The 24,824-nt window shown below is 41.3% G+C and overlaps 1 protein-coding gene across 8 annotated transcripts in view; it reads right to left on the bottom strand.

Annotated features, from left to right (window-relative positions):
- Positions 1-24,824, bottom strand: part of TANC2 (tetratricopeptide repeat, ankyrin repeat and coiled-coil containing 2) — a 269,159-nt gene that overhangs the window by 64,276 nt on the left and 180,059 nt on the right. For 7 of the 8 annotated variants that reach the window (XM_072111162.1, XM_072111165.1, XM_072111166.1 and 4 more), the window contains 2 exons: positions 18,590-18,661; positions 12,463-12,645 (listed from right to left, as the gene is read on the bottom strand). In XM_072111162.1, the coding sequence (XP_071967263.1) occupies positions 12,463-12,645; positions 18,590-18,661 (255 nt within the window). Of the gene's footprint in view, positions 1-8,847; positions 8,929-12,462; positions 12,646-18,589; positions 18,662-24,824 lie in introns of those variants that run through there. The other variant, XM_072111172.1, reaches the window with a different exon arrangement.

The following is a 24,824-nucleotide window of genomic DNA, read 5'->3' as shown; positions in this document are numbered from 1 at the left end:
CATGAAGACAGAGCTATAAGTGATCAACAACCCTTCGTGTCTGATTGTATGGTACCAATTTCTTTCCTGCTAAATGGTATATCAATCCTCCTGCTCGATAACATGCTGCCCACAGATTATACTACATTTTTAAGGTGACTGGTTAACTTAAACAAATCTCACCAACTAACTTTCGTTGTGTAAGCAGAGAAGCCTTATTTCGTTCTCCTCCTTTTTAAAAAAAAAAAAAAAAAATGGAAACATTGGGGGAGATTTATCCGGACTTGGACACCAGTGCAAGTACTGAAATAATCGCAATCACTAGGGAACCGCCAAAAATTGCAGCTATATCGTCTTTATTTACTCCCGGTTACCATACAAGTCCTGTCCGCCAGCAATGTGGACGGGCAGAACCAGGCGAGACTTGTATCATACAGGGGAGTGACTAAATGATGATAAGTCACTCTGAGGTGCTCCGGTGACGTAGCCAAAGTTCCCCAGGCTGATTTTCATAATTTTTGTAACTATTCATTAGCGGAATCTATGTTTATAAAGTTATGGTAAAGAAGTCTTGAGGAGCATAGTTCCTCAGCAACTTCTTACACATCAATAAACTGATGGTATATGTTGTTTAAGTAGAGCCCTGCGTCCTTCAGGAGAGACGGCTAGTGACATCCCATGACAGAGAGAAATCAATCAAAGTGAAGAAGGCGTTCTAGGAGAGGAGAGCTCGACTTTGCAGGTCACTTCAAAGAACATTTTCTGGATGAAGCCACCAGATGTGCCATTAGGAGAACGGTATCAGAGAGTTTTTACGTGATTAGGTGCAGGTAGTAGGTTTTTAGGTTTTGTATAGAAGCAAGTCTGTGTTTTCAAAAATAACCATAGAAACCAAAAAAAAATATCTATTCACTGCAGTGGCCTGGCCTGCCTTTTCTGGCCAATGTACCGTATACAAAACTGAGGTAAATGCAGTGCACTGCAGCTTTTCTGATCATCCGTAGGATATTCTAACAAGGTAAAACACATGTTGCTGTTTAGTGGACGCAATTGTTGTAGTTGAAAATTGTCCAGGGAGGCGTTTCAAAGCGTATTCCAACCAAACTGTGTGAACCCAGCCTATTCGTGTTAATTCAAACAGTGGCAGTCATATACTGGGTAGGCCTTGTCCATATCTACGTTGTGACTTTCAATGACTTTTTTACCATTATAAAAGAGTATAATAGGTACAAAATCAGAAAGTGACTCTTCTGTTCCCCATAGGAGTACATGTATGGCTGGGTAGCTTCAGTCATTTAGGGTGATGCCACGCATGTCGTTTTGAACGCGTTTTTGGCCGGTTTTTAAGCAGTCCATCAAAAAACGCATGTGTTGAAAATGCATTCGTTTTTGAAAGGTTTGACCAATTATCTTAATTCAAATTGGTCAAAACGCTGGTCCGTTTTTTGATAGACTGCTTAAAAACGGGCCAAAAACGAGTTCAAAACATCACGTGTGGCATCACCCTTATAGAGGTATAAAAATTATGCAGACTAACACATTGGCCAACAGTTATCAAAACTAGTACAAACTTCACTATTTGCAGTGTGCCTGTGGAGAGTGCAGATTTATCAAAACTGGTGAACGGTCTTCTATAATCTGGTGCCCCCTGCACTGCTATGGAACCGTGCACCATTTTTTTGGGTGCACTTTGTTCATGCAGCAGAATTGTGGCGCAGACAGAATTGTGTCCCACGTCAGTAATAAATGTGGCGCAAACGCTGAATAAGCAGTAAACGCACCTCTCTTTAGGTGCAATTTTTTTTCAGTTTTCTTGGACACAGTGCAGCAGTGAAACTGGTGCAGACACTTCACAAATACATGTGCAAACAGTATCATTAGTCCTTAAAGTACAGATGAAGCGTTCACCACGCTGTTATTTGCTATTAAGCATTTTTTCTTTATCAAAATTATATCAATTGTTACAAGCATTTTAGGCAAAACATAATCAGTATGACAGTCCATATAATCCAGCGTGAACTCGAGGGAGACGGGCTGAGCCCACCATGTAGTTACTCCATTACTCCACATGTCTGAAGAAGAGGCGGACATGATGTGCTGGATGCCGTCCTCCTTAATGGAGTAACTACATGGTGTGCTCAGCCCGTCTCCCTCGAGTTCACGCTGGATTATATGGTCATTCACACTCGGGTGATTATGTTTTGCCTAAAATACTTGTAACAATTGATATATTTTTGATAAAGAAAAAGTTTCTTGGGCGTGGAGACCCAAAGCAATGCTCAGGGACTATTCTGATAAGATATTTTTTATGCAATCTTTTAGAGGACATCTACCATCATAGGCACTGTGACTGTGGTAATCCTCCTTTCTTCTAAAATCAACTTTATAATTTATGCTAAATAAAAAGGGAAAGCCACGATGCAGAATTTTAGCAAAAATTGCTTGACAGGTCCCGTTTGAAACTACTGACCTTTTATAACATGAAGGCAATTATGTAATAAACACGCTTTTGGGTTACGTACATCTCTAACATGGCAGGATAAAAGATTTAACTTGTTGGATTCTTCTTCCTGCCATCATATTAGTTACATAACAAAGCACAAGCAAACTAAAAGAAAGCGAAACACAATTGACACTAAACAAATGGAGTGCGGCACTTGATGTGTAATACAGAGAGCCCTACGTAATAGAAAGCGCTCTTGCGCCAGTAGTTTATAAAAAAAGGGTGTGGGTGAGAGGATGACAGAAGACAAACAATACAACAGCAATAAAGCGAGAGCGGATTAATACCTCGCTGCACACGATTCACTGCGCGCGGTTACACTCCTCATTTCTCTGAGGTCATAAACCTTCCATGTCTCATTTTGCTGTAACACTGCACTTAGTAAATTATTCAGCAGGAGTGATGGAGGCTTTCGCCCACTGATGGTAAACCAGTAAATGCGTGTTAATAAAGTGTAGGTCCTCTATACGTTGTGCTGTGACCCCTGCATTCAGTGAAGTCATTCACAGATTCATGCAGTAAGACTGCAGTACCAGCCTCACCCGATTGTGCTGGGTGAAAGAGATGCAGTCACCAACTTGTACCCCACTAAACTACCACGATCCTCGGGTAGGGTATATAATGTCCATTCTAGCATTCACATTTTTATGTTAGAGCTCGTCAGTTACCGAAGAGTGTCACTTTTAGAGGCTGTGTTTGTGGTGTCACTTAAGCCTCAGTTACCATGCTTTTACCAGAATTAAAGATAAGAATATCATCTTTCAAACCCTATCAGGCTTGTGTTTCTGTGAGCTACAGAACTGGAGATACAGACCATTACAGGTATAATAGAGAATGTGAGCTGCAGATAAAAATACAATTACTGTCTCATCAATAACTTTCTGCATCTCCAGTTCTGTGGCTCACAGAATGACAAGCCTGGTGTGATTTGAAAGAGGAGATTCTTTAATATGACACCAAAATCATGGCTCTAGGTACTACAGAACAGAATGTAGGGTCATCTTAAGTGATGGTCCCCTTCTAGATTCCAAAAGTGACTTATCTCAGGCACTGAATGACTCTTCTCTCCTCATTTTTACTGGAAGAAACATATTACTTGTAAACTAGTGAGATTTCCCATAAAAAAGGGGATTCTAAGGGGACATTTCATACCCCACCTGACAAAGTCCCTTTAAAGGTTCCCATCGAACTTCAGGTGCTTCTTGTACATCTATACAGTTCTGGTTTTACTGATGTTAAGAAGGAGATGTAGCCACCAACACTCCTAACCTGGGACCAAACAAACAATCGATAATGGCTAGTAGATGTTGTGTCCTGGTCTTATTTATGACAATCAATTATTGAAGGCCGAATGAGTGAGACAAAGCACATCACAGAGCTCTATCTGTGACCGGAGGAATTCAGCTTCCCATAGGGACTTTGCCTTAATTAAGAAATCCTAAGCACAATGAAGCTAAAGTCACTGTATACATCGGTAATTACATCAAAAGAAATTTACAGCCAGCTCCTTCTTAATTACCCCGCAGTTAGTGTAATTAGCAGCACCTAAGAGAACGGGATCCTCCTGTAATGAATAATAACATCCCAATGAAAACAATGGAATGACGGCTGGGTATGAGAAGGTGACGGAATGGGGAGACAAGGAAACTCAACTAACAGGAAAGTTTATTTCATCCCTAGAGATTGTTCATTGACCCACACCTGCCTCTCCTTCACATACATCACACTGATAATTTAAGGGTGTTGACACACCTAAAAATTCTGCCTGCAAGCATGAATAAAGTACTGAGGCCCCCTCCTTACTGACAGCGGCTCCATTCAGAGGCAGCGGCTTCCTACATTATTCAGCAGCCAGAAAAATGGCGCTCAACATAGGAATCAGGTATGAATGGGAGTCTGCCAGATCCTCCTGGTGCAGACTTGGATCTCCCATCATTTAGGAAGGTGTGTGTAGGCCCCAGGGCCAGTGATGTAGGCCCACACCTGTGTCTGCATATATAAATGTATGCATGCTGCCAACAAAAAAAACTAACTCATGATGAAGGTTGCAAATGTGTAATTCGGCAACACCTGAAATGAAACGCCTGGCAACATATAAAAGAACCGTGACTCTGCATTCATCTATGTCGCAGGGACCCCACCTCTCGCTTATAAAACGCTCTCCTCCCTCCACCCACTCCTGTACTATTTTTGCTTCTCTCTCCCCCTCCTTTCTCCCCAAACTGTTCTCTGAGTTCCTGTAGTGTGAAGATCCACTACAGCCAGGGACATTAATTTGGAGATAAAACAAAATTGTCATCGAGCAGATAGGAGAGAAGTATCAAGATCAAGAAGCATTCTGTACACATGACTTGAAGAACCAGCTAAAAAACTTAGTGCAGTGGCACTGGCTATATGCAACCTCATATGACTATACATTATCACAGAGGAGAAAACTCTCTCAGTGAACATTTCTACACTATTGGTGCCTATGATCCTAGGGGCTGCTGTAAAGTGCATCTCTAAATGCTGATATCATTTCAGACACAATGGCTGCACCCATAAACATGAAAAAGGCAGTAGAGTAAAAAAATAAGGCTGTATTCAGATCATGTTTTTTGGACATGTTCCACGTATACACTAGGAAAGTTCCTGGCATACACATTGTACGTATCTATGGACATCCTTTTGCCTCCATCTGCTCAGTATATGATGCGTTCAGAAGGAAACACTGAATGAAAAAGCCAAGCAGACTGCGCTATATCATCCTGCTTCCTGCTGGATAAAACAGTATGTGCTCATTGGAGGCCATTAAAAGCTATGGGAGATGCCACTGTATAGTATCCATCTCAAGCCTCAACTGAGTGCACACTGTGGGTCTTTCCCCAGTGATGTAACTGTTCAAATATGGATATTTATGTCATTTGTCGGACACCAGTTGCCAGTGATTTGTTGCTGCCGATGTCAACCCCTCCTGTAGCTTTCAGAGGAGTGGGAGCTGAATATGAGTAAGTATCCCACTGTATGAGCATGCAATGGGATAACACTGCTGCCATGCTCTGTAAGGAGACGTTGGGGAATCCTCCCAATATATGCATACCATGGACGGCATAATGTAGGAGTGAAAGTACCCTAAAAAGTGTGAAACATACAGCCTTTTCAAATCCATCTGGATTCAATGAGTAAAAAAAACAATTTTTTTTCATTATAATTTGTGGATTTCATGGATCATATTTGTAGGGTAGGCCATCAATATCGGATGAAAAAGTGAATACTTACAGATTCTGTCCAGTAAAGAACGCACTTAGCCAATATCTTTTGGGGAAACGTATTGAAATATCTCCTATATAGATATGTACACACACATCCATACATACACACATAAACAGTGAAAGGACACTTGATGTGCTTCCAATTTTACCAAATAATCAGTGGATGGGAAGAGGCTAATATGTTTTCATCGGTAACCCCTGGATGAGAAAAACATGTTTCCATTTTTAACAAGAACATGGACTGCTCTTTAAAGGGGTTGTCCAGTGGTTGAAAATCATGGCTGCTTTCTTCCAAAACCAGCTTCATACATATCTGACCATGGTTTGTGCTGGTACTGAGATGAATGAAGTTTAGTTGCAATACCACGCATTACCCAGGAGGGGAGCGGTTCTTAGAAGAAAGCAGCCATACCTTTAATCCTCTGTTTGCTCTTATCCACAGGATTGGTGGGAGTCTCAGTGATGGGTCCATTGTACCCCGGTCATAGCACGAGATGAGGAGAATAGCCAGTCGTGCATGCACCGGCTGCTCTATTCATCTCAGGCTACTAGGTTGGGCATACAACGGACCCCCATTATCAAGATCAGCAGGTTAGCCCTTATCCTGTGGATAGCGGCTATCTTGTATGTCAGTGGAGAACCCCTGTAAGTGCAAAATAAATTAAATGGAGAAGGAACTAACTCTACAAAAATTTATAGAAAAGCAGATTTTGAATCAATAGAAAATCTTTCCCTCAAAATGACAGTGGAAAAACTGTGGAGGTTCGACATGGCCGGTTGTACTGAAAATTGATAGAAGTGTATGGAAATACTAGAGTACAAATCACCTCCACAGATCCTCACATCAGCATGTGTGTCAGGATACATGAATGTTAACAAGACAGCTCTTTATTCCCAGGCTCCCATCCTGGAATAAAAGCTAACAAACAAGGAAAACAGGCCGGCCTAGTCCAAGCTGTGCTCGTCTTACGTCTCATAAAGTGATTTGCATGTCTCCAACTTACAGCCTGGAGGGTTTAATACAAGCTGCGATGGTATATAAATCTGATCATCAGACATGTCTGGCTTGTGTCTGATCTCTGCTAGATAAGCATGGCAGAGGTTGTACTAGCACTGGGTCTGTGTGCCTGGTACTATAGCAGTCAGAACATCCCCCATGCACGTCATTGGGACCCACAGCTAGCCGCCACGCTAGAAAGCAGCACGTCACTCCTCCTGACTCTGACGCTCTGGAACAGGGAAGGTCTTGCTAATTCCTCGCACATCTCCACCAACCTGCGCTGTGTGCGAAGCCTGCTACTCGGCTGAGGCCACGGACAGAATACTCAATAAGCCATGCAGAAGCTCTTGGGTTACACTCAGTTTTAACTATAGATTCATCTCATCTTATTGTAAGGACTGTGCTGCCAACGCCTCGGAACTGCACACAGACCGCCATAGTAATGCATACAGAGCCTCTTAAAGGGGTTGGCCACTTTACCTCATGTTATTGTAATGTGTGTGCAAGGCTGCATTCACATGATCGTATAGGGGGACATATATACGGCTGACATATATATGGCGTATATACGTCCCCCATACATGGAAATGGGCGCACGACGGCACCATACTGTTCTGTAGCCATGAGAAGGCAAGGACATGTCCTATCTTTTCCTGGAATACGGCGCCGTGTGCAATGTTCCTCTATGGAACAATGTTGCTCCTCATCTCCCTGGCACCGACGTGTGATTGCCGTGCTACGGTATGGCGGGCACACGTCAGTGTGAATGTAGCCTAAGTGTCAGGGTCAGGATATTAGGTAATTTACCAATATACACCTATTAATAGTTCTACTCTTCTTTCGTGATATGTAAAGTGAAGCCTCCTGTCTTTTACCTCATTTTTACCTCAGATATTCCTGTCCATAAAATGGCAGCAGATTGAGGGTCATGTGCTCCTATCTGAACAATTGCCCAGCCAGGACCTTAATCTTATATCACAAATACTATCATAAGGTCCTGGCAGGGTGATTGATCATGGACAGATAGAGATGACATGACCCTCCATCGGCTGCCATTTTATGGTCAGGAATGTCTGGCTGTTTAGACTTCACTTTACATATTAAGGAAACAGAGTAAAACATTTAATTGATGTAAATTGTAAAGTTACCAATATCCTGACCCCTACACACATATTATAAAAAACATGAGGTCATAAGGCCAACCCCTTTAAAGGACACAAACCTTCAGTTTCACTGATGGTAGACTAGTCCTACTTACATGCTAAAGAGGAATCCTTCTTCTCCAAACTTCTTTTTTATATAATCCACGATATATGCCATGATATTGGCAACACACAGTTATAACAATTATGCAAATCAAGTGCATAAGGGAGGAGTTTCTCCTGATCAAATATATAATTAGACTAAAACGCTTGTGATTGGGAACAAGCACATCGTATTTTGCACTATTTACCAGCAAAACTAGTGTACTCGTTCCCAATCACAAGCCGTTATGTCTAAAAGTATATGAGATTGGAAAATACTCCTCCCTGCTGGGTTTGAATTGCAATGTTAAACGCAATGCAAATGTGCAGCCCTAGACCTCATGCAGACAAACTTAGTATTTGGACATGTGCTACCCATTGTTTCAATACATCAGGCAAAACACCAGACACAAACGCATTTTGACTTGTTTGGAAAGTAGTGATATGATATTTGATTGCTTATCAAAATATACTAGATAATACATAAAGAATGGCTGGACCATTATAAAAGCTCTTATACCTCTTGTGTCACCCCCTTCATCCTCAGACTGTAAGCGCTTGCCAGCAGGGCCCTCACTACTAGACTTTTATCAAAGTCCTCTGTTCCTGTTATGGAGGCAGGGAGCTGTAGTATACTGTCTGTATATCCCAACTCCTTACCAACGCTGACACTGGACGCTGACGCTAAACCGTCCCCCCTCATGAATAAGAGACATTTAACTCTCTGAAGAGGTTGATTTCTCTTCACATAGTCAGTCCCTCAAAACCCCTACCCTTCTGAGGAAGTGGTTAAAGGGGTTGTCCGAGTTTAAAAAAAAAAAAAATATGTGGCCAGGAGCGGGGTTACTAAAACAATAAAGATGTACTTACCTCCCGCTGCCCTCCCGTATCCAGCGCTGCTGTCGCTCCGGTCCGGGGGCCATGTAAACAAACATGGCCGCCGGAGCAGCGCTGGATTCAGCTTCCGGCCGGCCGTGGCCGGGTACGCCTATCCGTCCCTATACACAGCATTGTGTATGGGGACCGGAAGGTTGTCGCATCCGGCCGGAAGCTGAATGCAGCGCTGCTCCGGCGGCCATGTTTGTTTACATGGCCCCCGGACCGGAGCGACAGCAGCGCTGGATACGGGAGGGCAACGGGAGGTAAGTACAGCTTTATTGTTTTAGTAACCCCGCTCCCGGCCACATATATATTTTTTTTTAAACTCGGACAACCCCTTTAATAATGTAGCATGAATGCTGAATCACACAACCACTGTCTGTTTCTCTGTCTCACTCTCAACATTCCATGTACAACTTGCTACTGCCCCTAAAGGTGAAAGTAAAAGAAGCTGTATATGTCTGTAGTTAAATATTATCCGACGGTCTCAAAGTACTAGTTCCATACGAGCAGCATATCCTATCTCTTGAGACCTGTCAAACAGGAACAAGGAGGCAGGGCACTGCAGTAAACAATGCACATGCAGGACCCCATTACCATCATTGGACTCACATCCGTTGAGTTGTATATAAGTTTACAAACTTATTTTTAAACATTACATCCATGGGAAGGCACCATTTAGGTATAGGAATGATTCTTCTTACTCAGTGTTTTTAATGAAGTATTTACTTTTGGTGTGTGAATAAACAGGTTCTCTTTAAGGAAATGTTAAAAAACAGAAAGGACACACAGATATGTGAATACTAAAGTAGCATTACTCCATAGACGTGAATGGGTCAGAGAACTATCCATTAAAAAAAAATCTCTAAATTGTTGTATGTATAGATTATGCAGCTTGTATGGACTAGTTTCTCCTAGGATCTGTACGCCAGATTGTTTAATTCATTTACTATAACTTTATTACCTGGAAGCTGTTTACATCCACTATCACTGCTGCTAATCTAGATGTCCCTTTAATCCTACATTAAGCCTGTAACGCGCACTACACTTACATAACACAGTGCCTTGCTGCAATAGATGCAGGTTGCAGAGTCCGCATCGATCCCTAAAGCAAAATTTATGGCGTAGGGGCCCCTCTGGGAGAGGCAGAACGCTCTGCGCGCTGTGTGAGTCAGACCTGCAGAGCCTCATTAGACAATCAAACCAGTTAACTCAATAAGGAAAGTCTTTAAACCTCTTAAGGTGACAGAATTGGGAATCGTACAGCGGTAGTCGCCTTATAACATGAGCACTAGTCAGAGTTAAAGCCATTTTGTGTTTGTGAAGAATTCACAGATGTCTACAAATACAGCTGTAAGAAATATAATGAAAAGTCAAACAGCACCACCTAGCCAGGGATCAAGGTGCCAGGGATCAGGGTGCCAGGGATCAGGGTGCCAGGGATCAGGGTGCCAGGGATACTGGAAGCCAGTTCTCCATATATGAAGAGTCTGTGTGCTATCATGAGACAAGCGTAGCCATGGCGGGCAGAAAATGCACTAGGCAGACATGCCACTACTCTCTAGCAGGAACCAGTATGCCATCACTCTCCTGATAGGGTTAATACTGCTGTCTTGCAGGATGTTATATAATAATGACCTGTACGCGGTGCTCGTCCATTATTCATGTATGGAGAGAAGGCTCGTTGTCAGTAAACCTCACTATGAATCACAATGGTCTCTCACACTGTTCAGCAGCTCTTCATAATACAGATATATATATATATGCATTATACATGTATAGAAAGAAGACCGGATGTGTCTAAACGAAAACAACCTTCTATAGTCTAAGAAACCTTATGTAAAACTCATGAGACTGTCATTGAGATGTACAAGACACAGAAGCATAGCTGGGTTTACGGCCTTCTCTATTGGAGGACATGCCTGAAGATAGTATTTCTATAGAGATACACTTATTGTGCCAGACGGAGGTACATATATAATTATTTCAGATCCATTACAGAAAAATTGTATAGTTCCAGTACTTGTGGCTAAAATATGAAGGATTTGCAAGGAGAAGGTTCCCTTAATAGAAAGCTAAAGCACATCTTGAGAACAGAGATAAACAACAACGGAAACATTTGGGCATCATGTGCCAGTCTTAATGATCAGTGTATCCACCATGTGACACAATGGATTTACCAGGTTTTTGGCGCAGCACTCGTGCACCGAAATTGGATCAGACCAAAATGACCTATAGATTTCAGCTATGACTTGCACACCTTGTTACCTGCCTGCCAAAAGCGGTCTAAATTCCACCCAATCTATCAATGGCCTAAGCCTACCAGTGGCGGATGAAGTGTCCCATGGGCCCTGGGTTGTTCACATGACTAGTGTCCAAACCAACATGCTAAAATGTCCAGCATCAGCTGCTCCTCATTACTAAAAAGGCCACAGCAGAGCCCCCCTTTAATGAAATGTCCACAGCAGATGCCCTTTTAATGAAATATCCACCTGAAATACCCCCTTTAATGAAATGTTCACCAGATGCTACCTTTTAATGAGATGTCCACCTGAGATGCCCCCTTTAATGAAATGTTCACCAGATGCTACCTTTTAATGAAATGTAAGCCTGAGATGCCCCTTTTAAAGAAATTTCTACCCAATATGGCACCCTATAATGAAATGTCTACAGCATATGCCCCCTTTCATGAAATATCTACCCCAGATGCCCCTTTTTATTAAAATGTCCACCCCAGATGCCCCCTGTAACTAAATGTCCACCCCAGATGGCCTCCTTTAATGAAATGTCCACCCAAGTTGGTCTCCTTTTAATGAAATGTCCACCCTAGATGGCCTCCTTTTAATGAAATACCCACCCCAAGTGCCCCATTTTAATGTATTGTCCACAACAGGGACCTATTGAAAGGGGGTGTCACGGGCGTGTGACGTCATAGTGTAAGGGCCCGGGAGGCGAACTATGACTTCACGTGGCCACGACACCGCCGTGTCATAGTGATGGAGCCGCGGGGTCGGGGAGAAGAAGCCAGAAGGTAAGTATAGATTATTTTCTTTCAGACTGATGGCGGATCTTCATAAAGGGCTCGGATATGGGAGGTTGAGGGCCCCCCGCAAGCCAAAGGCCTCGGGCGGCTGCCCATACCGCATATGGAGACCGCAGGCGAGTTCATATAGTTGTCAAAGTCCTAACTCAAGAAGCTAGAACATCTTTTTAGGATAAAAGAAATCCTAATAGCTACTTCTGGAACCAAATAAATACCTACTGACCCATATAGTTAGTCCCACCTTTTGCCTGAATTTTTCTTACATACTTTATATAAAATCCTCAGGCCTCCATGGGTATTTTGTGTTAAACATATGTTAGATTAAGAAATAAGTTTAGGTCCAATAATTTAGATGTAACATAGAGAAATGAAAAAAACAGAAAGACTCAAATTCCATCTGTCACCCAAGACTGAGGTATAATGCACGGAAGCATGTTTTCCAATCTGAGCAGGTACATCTCTGAATTTAACCCGTCTTTAAAGCCTGACCAATAATGGGCTTTAAGTACTTTTTTCCTGGAGTTCTCCTCTAAGAAGACTTGGTAGCTAGAAACTGTTCTTACCGGTTAGTTTCTTCACAGGCTGCAGTCGCACACTGATGGCTTGATGGGTGAGTAGAGGAGAGGAGGGTAGTGAGCGGGACATGCCCTCCATCATACGAATATGTTGCATCCCCTCTGTCACAGGGAGGGGGGTGATGGAGTAATCCGGATCAAATGCACAGTCGTTTTCAGAAGAGGAGCCACCTGGTGAAAACAAGTAATCATCAATGAATATGGTAATATTCTCCAATGTAATACAAAACATAGTACAGTACAATAAAAAAGGTTACGGGCTTAATAAACATCGGATTGCTTTTTATTAGGGGTCTCAAGTCTCCATATCTCCTCAATACAACAAGGTGTAGAAATGTTTAAAGGGAACCTCATTTTCACTAAAGACAGGCTATGGAAGCCCTTTATAGCTGCTTTGCAAATTCTACTTTCTGCTTTCTCTAAGCATTTGCCTCCAAACCAAAGTCCAACCCCTGGGACTACACAGAGTATTCTGTCAGTGTGCAAGGTAAGTTATAACACACAATTATATTGTAATGCAAATGCAGAAAGGCATATGTGCAATGCAGGTATAATGGGCTTCTGCAACCTGTCTTTAGTGAAAATGAGGTCCCTGGTGACAAGTTCTCTTTAAACGCAGTGGTGTCCAGAACGTGAGGTCAATATACCCAAAGGTCAGTATGCTAAGTGTCACACCATTCCAAAGCCACTAAAGAAACTGTCCTGTCATCAAAATGACTAGTAGATTTCTGTGGGTCTAGTTCAATACGCAAGTAACATGATGCATTACATGCACTGTGGGGTCTCCATATGCCTTAATAGATGTAGAAAACTAAAAACAAAACTTCCTTTAAAAAAAAAATACAAAAAAAACTTAAGACGATAATGACTCATAGCTTCTTTTATTTGACAGATAAACCACCATCTGTTCTAGAAATAAAGAAAAAAAGTTCCCATTTTATGAGACCACCTGCTAAATAACCAACAAACCTGTTTTGACAACACATGCAGTAAATATATTTACATCTGCACTAAAAAAGTATGTGCATCATCTTCTAGGTGGGATTATTTATAAGTATACAGCCTGGCTTTAGGTTTAGTGATGGCAAATAGCTTCACATATGGATTGACTACAGAGGAGTGTACACAAATAACAAGTCCTATCTTTCTTCTGTGGAAGATAAGACAAGTCATTGCTATAGCAGCAGTCTGGGAACTGGGCCAAGTGCTTGGTTAATCTTCTCCTTTTATTATAACCTCATCTCTACTACCAATTTTACTATTGTATTCACAAGACTTGGATTAAAGGGAAAGACAAAATCAATGCTGCTCAGTGACAGCTCTATCAGAGAGGAACTGCGCACATCCAAGTCTGACGTTATAAAGACCGGGAAGTGTCTGTATCTTGACTGCAGAACTGACAATTACCCAGATCAGGAGATGGAACAGAGTGGCTGACGGGAGATGAGGTTGATCATATCGAATTGGACACAAAAGGGGTCCTAAAGTTATATCAGCCTGTAACATACTGTCTTATGCCTGTACATGCCTCTCTAGCGTCTATTCTTCCTGAATACATAAGTTTCCTATGACCTAAACTATTTATCTTGGGAACTGTACAGATTACAGCAAAAATCAATAGGGTTCAATGTTTGCTTTTCCTTGCTTGAGGCGAGTGTGAGGACCGTCCTGACATATAGAACACATTTCCAGCAGGCTTAATCCATCTACATAGATTATCGGTATAAGGCTAATTATCCATCCTATTAGCTGAATTATTGATGTATCGAACAGAATCCTATAAAGGGCTCCTGCTTGTCTGGACTCCTTGGCTTGTTACAATGGAGGCAGGAAAGAAGACACAGCCGGGGAGTCCTCACACAGGCCTAATGCACATAAACGTACAATGGGGACGTGTGCCAGCCCTTTTCTTATGCGGCTAGCATGTCTCCATGTATTTTTATGGGCTCATGCCTACAGTCGTGTTTTCTGCTGCCCTATGATTGAGCCGACTGCCCGAGCAGGTCCTATTCCTGCACAAGTTTGCGGATTAGGCAGTCATTTTCTACTGTGATCGTTGTTGTTTGCAACCAAAATCACACAACGTCCGTGTGCAAAAAGCGCACATACAGCGTCTCACCGCACCGTGAATGAGCCAGACAGATGCAAAAGATTGAGCTTCCTATGGAGAGGGGAGGGGGTTCTTGTTTCTGGCCTGTGTGAGGCACACAATCATGTGCATTTAGGCTAACTTTGTAGGATAAGGGTGTAAGAACGGGGTTGGCCTTTTTTTCCATGCTAGTTAGATCACTTATTTCCATAGAAATTAGCTTTTTTTGTGCCTAAAACAAATTTCTAAGCCCTATGGGCCTTATCATCTAAAGTTACTAGTACCTAAACATTGCACTAGGTGGCAGTATAGTGGAGCTTTAAAGTGAAGCAGTCTGCAGTATATTGTATACCAGTCATACAGAGAGGCAAACACAAAAATCATGACATCACGGCACTTACACATTAACCAGACATGCCAGAGGGTTATCCATCCAGCCTGAACTAGACAACAGCTCTAAAGTCAGGAGTGTACTTGTAATATCCACTTATTCTGATGAATTACCCATTTCTTAAATTAACCATTTCACAGCTGTCATTATTTACACGGTTTATAGATAAATTTATTCAATTTTATCACAAATAATCATCAAGAATAGACTGATCCATTAAACTCCTACTGCAACAAGGCAGTCTGGAAATCAAGACATAATACAAGAAATCAATCAATCAATCATATATAATAAGAAGTTAATGTACTTACATTTTACAATTGAAATAGCTTTCTGTGTTATGTCATTTATAATATATGTGATATGGATAAGAAATTCACATTTTTTAATCTAGTTAAAAATTACAATACAATACAAGCTTCTCAGGGTCTGTACCTGGACTTCTGTAAGTTTATTTTAGTAATAATTCTCGAGTATATTCCCTTTTTTAGGCATTTTGTCGATCTGTAGTAAGGTTTGTGTCCTACTACAAGAAGCAAAACACTGAAAATAATGGAAACCTACACCAATAATAGGCCATAAAATCCCATTGGAGTAGAAGTGTATCATATTTTCAATTGGGTTGCCATCATTTTGCTGAAACAAAAAGTCCTCCATGAGGGACTTTGTTGTCTAAGATTTAAGACGGAGGCCCACCTTTATCAAAAACCGTCCAAACTGTTGTAGGTGCAGTTAGCCTGTGGTGTATGCAGGGTGCGCCACATTCATGAATTGTGGCACCCATCCTCCCTGAACACCTGCACTGCTCCGACAGAGGGCACCAACTTTTTTTTAGTGACACTTTAACATAGGGCGTGCAACACAATACTGTCAGATACTACATGATAAAATGTGGCGCATGGTCTTACACTATATAAATATGTGCAATCAGTTTGCACTTAAAAGAATGTGCAAAATCAGACAAAAAACTGGTGCAGGAGCTTTAATAAACGTGGGCCAGAATATGTCATGGAGATGTAGGTGTGAACTCTGCCTAGGTGTATGTTGTGTTATACTTCTATTCTAGAAATGTATGGATAAATTGACAAGCTTGTTATACTAATGGAAATACAATTATTCCCTACATGAGGCATGTCTGGAGAGCAGGGGTCTGTCATTCATAAGTTATATAAGCAGGGGATTTGTACTGTGGGACACATGGGGGATGATGGAAGAAGAGGGCAGTGCTCCACGCAGGAATAGCAGTGCTTCGGGTGATGAGGACAACGGCCTCATCAGCATACAGATTATACACAGAATATCCTGGAAATTACATTACATACAGAAATAATAAAGAGATTTGGAAATGACACTCTTCACAATGTGCTGCCAGCAGACTGTAATGCTTGGTGGAGATGGTAGACTCTTTAAGAACTTGTCCAGTATTTCAAGCCAAATCTATTAAATATCCTTTTCTAGCTATATAGCTTGCCATTTGCATGTATTCTTTACTATGCAAATTGCCTGCATTTACAAAATATGCATTTGTATATACGCCATGTATTTTGCAAATTAGTTCTACATTGCGTCCTTGTAACCAGTCTTTTTAACCTCTTCTTGCCTTACTGCATAACAGCATATCAAAGGAGCTACAAAGTCACCCCTGGATAAGTCTTAAGTCTCTTTTTGGTTGGGGTTTTACTGCTGGGACAACCACTAATCTCAAGAACAGGGGCCTTCATGCCTGAAAGCAGTGGTCATGAAGACACATGCATCTCCATGATATAACACACTAGTAGTTTGGGGGGATTTTAGGAAAATGGGTTTTTTTGGGTTGGAAGAATTTCTGAAACTATAGAAAATAAATAAATAAATATTCATTTAGAAATTGTATGTTATGTTTATAAACATTCATATGTTTATATGCTTCCCTATTTAGAAAGGCTAACCCAAATAGGGTGAACTGCTGGTTCATGGATGGGGACAGAAAAGTAAAACCGTGACCTTCTACCTGTGAACAGATAGTACAGTCCAAGTAAGGCTTAGTTCACACTACTGTCAGGATTTCCATGTATTTACCTCTGTTACAAATAGATGGTAAATAAAACGGTAAGAAAACTGAATATTACGGATGACAGTGTCAATATCAATATCTGTTTATCCCTCATAATAGATGTCATCTACAGATGTCTCATTTCTACCAACAGTACCTATCGCTCTCACTTCCCTATCTACCTACCTACCTTCCTATTGTTCTCTCATTTATATCTACAGTACTTATTTACCCATTCATCTCTCATTTCTATCCGCTTACCTTTCTTTCTCTATATACCTCACTTCTTTCTATAATCTAATCTATATATTTACCATTTCTGTCTTTTTCTTTATTTAAAAAAATGTAAAAATTTACACTATCCGTCCCCATTGACCTCATTGTAAAAGATAACTCAATGTTATCCATTATGGTCACTTAGGCATCATTCGTTATGATTCAGGTTTTTTTTTTTTTAAATGGAAAAATTGTACTTCAAGCGTCGTCATTTTTGCTGTCCAAAAAAACGGAAAAATAACGGAAAATGACCACGGATTACATTAAAAATTGCATAGATTTCAATGGGATTTATAACGCATCCGTTTAATTTCTGTTTTTTACTTTTTTAATCAGAAGCTAGAAACGGAAGTCTGAATAGTAGTGTGAACTGAGCCTAAGGGTGATGCCACACATGGCCTTTTCAGTCAGTTTCTTAGCATGCGTTTTCCATCTGTTAAAAATCACCGGCTTTTTTTGAAAACGCATCCGTTTTTGACTGTTTTTGTCTTAATAGATAAACAGGTTGGAAGCAGCCAAACGCATGGAAAATTGCCAAAAACGGATACGTTTTTAAAAGGACTGAAACTGCTTGCTAAAACGGACACGTGTGGCATCACCCTAAGGGTACATTTACACAGCCAAATGCCTGCCCGGATGCATACCACTGTCCGCTGGATAAGAGAAGGAGGTGATCCCTCACCCCTCCATAGAGAAAAGAACGGACACAGCCACACACGGGGAAAGATAGAGCATGCTCTACCTTTTCCCCATGTACGGGCTAGGAATGGTGCCAGACATGTGCGGTACTGTACCCTTGCCGGGCCGCCATTGCCGTTTAAGGGGACGTATATGCGGCTGCAAATTTGCGCCCTCATATACATCCTCCCAGACGTCCATCTGAATGCACAAGCACTTGTAAGCTTTCATACAGAGCATTAATAGAAGGTGGGTGACAAATACAAACGATATTGATTGCAAGATCTGACTAGACAGCTTGTAGTCTATTACCACGGAGATGCACTGGCCTGCAATGTGAATGCTAAATACCTCTAAAATCTTTAGAAAGTTGCTTTATTTTTTATTTCAGTAGCAATATGGACACGACCATAAATGAAATGGAGAAACTGTACTTGTAGAAAAGAAAACAACATCGGAGGGTTAAGAGAATTGAATTACATCTACAATAGTGGGTGAGAAGGATATAAAAGTTACTTTATTAAGTGGCTTTTACACTTCTCTTCGTGGGAGAGGGTGTAACAGGGCAGGTTAGTTCATACGCTTCACTTCAATACACACTGAGGTAATGAGAGTCGCGTGCTGCCAAAAATGACTTTTGAGGTCTTACCTTGTGAAGCGCGGCCGTGGCGGGAGTCTACACTGTGCTGCCTCCGCTCTTGTGGCTCCTCATTTCCCCCATCTAGAGGACAAGAAGATTGTGAGTGAATGGGAGATAAGTCATCTTCCTGACATACAGGCACGTAATGACATAAAGCACACTAACTGGAAAATGTGAAACCACCGTTTATCTTGTATTACTCAATATAAACTGGTTCTGGATCAACAATCTAAGGAACATGTTCAGGCACCTCGGATAATCTATTAGCTAGCACCACTGATTCAGGTCAGGAACGTCTTCAGCAAACAGAAAGCGAAAACTGAGACTTCATAAACTAAAATATCAAAGGGCCGACGTTCTTCCCAGCTTCACAATAATATACAACATTTTCCTATTTTTTTTTTTTTTTTTAGATCAGGACCAAGGGCACTGAACGAGATATTAAAAGATGCAGTTGAGTGATCAGGCATGATAAACGCCCTATTTCATGCTATTCGTCCTCCTATAAGGTCATCCCAAAGTTGTCTGAGCCATAAAACAATCAGGTCTACAACCTGTTTGAGCAAAACTCCAATAACAAACAAAAAGTTAATCATTAAAATGGACTGGGCAGTAATTAATGAACAGGGAGGAATATTGGAAAAAAAATACATATATACGAGTCCAATGGTTAATATTCTGCAATGCTGCTCCGTAATAAAGTATGTTATGCTCCTTTCTTAACAAAACCAGCAGAGCTAGCCTGGCAGTGATTGATCGCCTGTGATCATGGCCATAGACAGAAACTCTGCAGTGCAGTCTGACTAATCTATTCTGATGCTGCAGCTTCCTCCCTATCTGTAGAATGTATATTTTACTCCATCAAATACTAGTATCCTCAGTTAGGGAATGAAAATGTCCATTCTAGAATTCATTTTCTTTTTGTATGAAATCTCGCTTACGTATAAATGATGTAATCTTAAGTCATGTAAAAATGAGCAGAGAAGAGTCATATTTTACCTGAGATTATGAATCTCATCTTTCAGACTGTATCAGACTTGCTAGCTACAGAATTGGTGATACTGGCAGTATCTCACATATTTGGAAATGTGAGCTACAGATAAAAATATGGTTTCCACTCATTTCTTTAACTTCCTGTATCTCTTGTTAATAATTCTCAGCTAGTATCAGCCTCTAAACTTGACTCATCTCAGGCAAAATATGACGCTGCTCATTTTTGCAATACTTTAGAGGAGATTTTTTTTCTAGGTAACTGCCCATATTTCACATAAAAGAGGGAATTCTAGAATTTTATGGACCCTACCCGAGTCCATCTAAAGGTGGAGATAAATGTATTCAGATTTAACTAATACATTGGGGAACATTTACTTACAATGCCGCTCGAGTTCACTGAAAGTGCAATGCCCGTCTATAATGCAGCGTGCGGTGGTGATTCACCTGAAATCATGAATGTGTCGCTTCCCCGCTCAGGTCCAACAGAGTTCATCATCTTTTCTGTGGTGCATCTTTAAAAAATGGCGCACACACTTCATAAACACCTGTGTAAGCCTTTTAGCCATGAAGAAGGTGAACAGTCTGACTAAAGTGCATAGCAAAGCCCTTATAGTAACTGTGCCCCATTGTGTAGTGTAGGGGTGCACAACATGCGAGCCACTCCCTGCATCCTGCAGATCCCAGTGACACTGTGATTTTACCATGAACTGCTGTAATAACACAATAATACAGGTTTGCAGTAAGAACACAGTACAGGCGGTCCCCTACTTAAGGATACTCGACTTACAGACATCTCATAGTTACAGACAGACCCCTCTGACCTCTGGTGAAGCTCCCTCGATGCTTTACTATAGTCCCAGATTGCAATAATCAGCTGTAAGGTGTCTGTAATGAAGCTTTATTGATAATCCTTGGTCCCATTACAGCAAAAAATGTTTAAACTCCAATTGTCACTGGGGCCAAAATTTTTTTTTTTGGATCTACAATTATAAAATATACAGTTTCGACTTACATACAAATTCAACTTAAGAACAAACCTCCGGACCCTATCTTGTACGTAACCCGGGGACTGCCTGTATTGTGCTATGCGACATCATTGTCCTTGAATGTCATCATTCAAGGTCCCGCTGCATGGGACGCTACAGCAGATGTATTTGTATATAAAAATCCATCTCTCACCTGTGCTGATATCATCACATGATGCACCAGCCGACTTCTCCATTGTACAAGGTACCAGGTAACAAGGCTACCGGCTGTGTGGAGGATGGACCAGTCTTGTACATAGGGGGCAGTATTATAGTAGTTATATTCTTGTATATATGTGTAGTATTATGATAATATATTTTCTTGTAGCCATTGCTGAGGCTAGTTACTTGGATTTTGTACTTATGATGGGCGGGGAGGCATCATTTAAATTTTCTCCTTGAGCAGCAAAAAGGCTAGAATTGGCCCTTTGCAGCAGATAATAAGTAATGATAACTCGCTGGCAGCAAGCAGGGCAAAGGACTGGGGTCTATCAGAGCCCCTGTGGGCAGCCGGTTATTTACAATCATAACCTACTGCACAGGCTCCTCATGGAAACTGCTTCCTCCAGAGCTGTACCGAGCCTGCACTGCAAACCTCCTGAAATTGTCTGTGTGCTGGGCCCCACAGCAATGTGAGAGCATCCCCCCTCCCCCTGTTACCTGTACTGTAGTCAGAGAAGGGGGAGAGAGAGCAGCCATGGAAATCAGCAGGACAGGACTAGAAGATACAGGGAAGAACCCTGGCACCTGTCCCCAAAGGTATGTGTCCTTGGCTACTTTATTGTGAGGTTTCAGCTATTGCCTATGGGATCTCCACTAATGTAGCCTGCTCTGGTGTCTCCAGAACTATAATCTGTCTTAGGGGGTCTCCATTATTAAACTTCTGCTCTAGGAGGGTCTTTATTTTTATTATCTGCTTCAGATAATTTATTATTGCTGGGTTTGAGCAATTGTATTGTAGTCTGCTCTGGGGCCTATAAGTTATAGTACAAATGCAGTATTTGGTTTCTGGGGTGGCATTTGTGCTGTACCATGGTTTTTGGTGTAACAAGGGTGCTCATTACTAGTGTGACCCCCTGAAGTTGTCACCATGCAGCCGATAAAGGTTGTGCACCCCTGGTGTAGTGTCTAATTGTGGTGAATAAGACGGAGCCATACAGAAAAGTAGAAGGGGTTGCATAAAGCTCTTGAGAACGAAAGCAAAATCTGTAAACGACCAATGAACATTTTATATTTGTGGTCCTTTAGCCGTGCACAGACCACAGGGGGACATGCAGGTATATGGGTTGTAGAAGCTGTAACTTTGAAGTGAAAGATATGTTATGCCACACTTTTCATGGAGATATTACCCATTCATCACCTTTGTGAGCCCTTGCAAGTGGGTGCAACAAGTATACACAGCTTACAGCGATACAGGTGGTCCCCTACTTAAGGACACCCGACTTACAGACAACCCATAGTTACAGACAGACCCCTCTGACCTCTGATGAAGCTCTCTGAATTGCTTTACTATAGTCCCAGATTGCAATAATCAGCTGTAATGTGTCTGTAATGAAGCTTTATTGATAATCCTTGGTCCCATTAAAGCAAAAAATTGTCACTGGGGCCAAATTTTTTTTTTGTCTGGATCTACAATTATAAAATATACAATTTCGACTTGAGAACAAACCTCCGGACCCCATCTTGTACGTAACCCGAGGACTGCCTGTACTCCCACTTCTTATTTCGCCTATTTTTATGCAATTAAGGATAGGACTATACCTGATCCAGACTACACTTCTAAGCAATAGCCGGATCTGCCCTTCCCAGAATCTAAACTGGTTGACACAGGACAAGCTGGATACAACTGACCGGCGCTCATAAAACTAAAGAATAGGCCAGCTGCCTAAAGTATTTGTAGGATAATGGGAAAAAGGGATCCTGGCAAACATAAAAAAGGAAGAAGTGTCTCTGGTGTCTGCAGCTTGTGTCTGGCATCGCAGTTCTGCCCCAGGCACTGGACTGGAATCACATGAATGAGTAACTGCAATATCTGACACAAGCCCAGAAAAAAAGATGGTACTGCTCCGAAGAGGGTGGAAGTATGTACCACAATGTACAAAAATCTAATCTAATATGGACCATAAAGCAAATTCCAGGGTATGGCACAAAAATTCAGCCTTCATTGAAATCCCAACTAAAACATAAAAAATATGCAGAGAAAATGCTAATGTCTGCGTGTTCTGCAATGAATACATTCAGTCAGTCTGGAATTTTTTATGACTGCATATTCATGAAATGTATTTCGTTTTACGCACTACTTCTTGCTCAGTGATTTTAGTACAAAATTGCAGTGTAATGTTTAAAAGAAAGGAGGCACAGATGGGGAGTGAGTGTCTCCCAGGAGCGCACAGAGCACTGAGGGCACATACTTTAAAATTCAACAACTGGCTATTTCATTGCATGTCGGCTCCCCAGCCATGTCCTGGGTCACCTTGAGACTCGGTGTCTGCTCTGTTTACATGCAAACAGTAACCAATATTAAGGTACGACAAGCGGCTGGGGTTGTGGACATAAATCTTGTATGAATGGAACACATGTCCCGGCTGTCTTTGAGAATACAAGATTATGGTATACTTCTTTTGACCAGATTAGACAAAGAAGGGCAGATAACATAAAAATCAAAAGAAAAAATATATATATATTTTCCACAACAGGAAGGAAATTTCTCTTTATACTAAAGATTCCAAAAAGTGAGAGAGACTGACTCAATAATGTCTATAAATATAATAAGGCAATTGAAATTGCTTTGTCATAAGGAGGCAACTTCTTACATTTTCCATTGATCCACTTCTAAGTTATCTTCTTCTCTCAGTTAACCCGTCAGGACGATTGTCAAGTCACATCATCACCTATTGTGATTGACGGATTGAAGTTGCTCGCAATAATTGGCTGGTGTAAATCTGCTCCTCAGCAGATAAACGTTTATAAGTCAGATGTCTGCATCTTTCATGGGGCAAAAAAATGGTTTGGTTGTCAGAAAGCAAATATGGTAATTATATAACTGGATTTGCCTAAATCATAACACATCTACAACATAAAGTCCCCTATGTACGTGGAAATAAACAAGAACCTACACGCTGTATTGGCAATACATGACCCATATAAATGGACCCTTAAAGGACATCTATCATCGGGATCTTACATGCTGGAGTGAGCTCTTCTTTTAGCTCCGCATGCCCTTGTTTATATTAAAAAATGGCTTTAAAAATTATGCAAATTAGTCTGAGGGGCTCTGGGTTCAATTAACAGCTATGGAGCCTGAAGCCCTTTAGGCTAATTTGCATATTTTTAAAGCTTTTTTTTTTAAAAAAACAAGGGCATAAGGAGTTAAAACAAAAGCAGAGCTTGCTAGAGGGGGCACAGCGGCATGTAAGCGTACATGGAGTTAATTTTTCAACATTATATCCTTATCTATCGGGGTCCAACTATAAGTTAGGTACTGTTAGCTATATGTGCTTGGGGAAGCCTGTGTGGGAGACCTGCTAACATAATATGTGCTTAATTTATCCACATGTTATCTGACACTGTGACTAGGGAGGGGGTGCTCATGCCCACCATATGTCTTGCACAGGGGCCTCCTCCAACCTTGATCCAGCCAGTAAATGTAATGTAGCAGGAAGGTCTTTACATCTCCCAGTTTGTAAGGAATAAAAGGAAGGGAGGCGATAGAGACTTGTCACATACACAGGAAACATTTATTAGAAACTCCATAGAATCTAAAGTTCACTCTGTTAGTTAGGAAAAGTTATAAGGATCATGAAGTTAGACATCCCTACAGCTAAATCCCATAGGACTTCAAAGAAGGATTTACTACATGTGAACCTTAAACATAGGTCGGTTATGTCATTACATCTAAATATATGAATATAATAAGAAGAAGCAAAGATCAATATCAATAACAGGAGCACAAACATTTCCAGAAATTACCAGTATATTCCATGCCATGTGTTGGTCTCGCACCAGTTCTATTTTTCCTATTATCCCTTTGGGGGGGTTGCTTAGCTGCAGTGCGAATCTGCTTTTGGCGACACGCTTGGTATAACAGTCTATGGGGGTCACCTGTCACAGGCTTTACATCTTCTTGTATGAACCAAACAGGGTCACAACAAGGTGGACTGACACTCCTATCCCATCTACTGATACAGTATAACTACAGTATAATGACTGGTTATTTACAATGACAG

The sequence above is a fragment of the Engystomops pustulosus genome, chromosome 6 (genome assembly GCF_040894005.1).
Source record: "Engystomops pustulosus chromosome 6, aEngPut4.maternal, whole genome shotgun sequence".
Lineage (NCBI taxonomy): Eukaryota > Metazoa > Chordata > Amphibia > Anura > Leptodactylidae > Engystomops > Engystomops pustulosus.
The sequence above is the reverse complement of the archived record's forward strand: the minus strand, read 5'-3'. Positions and strand labels throughout refer to the sequence as shown.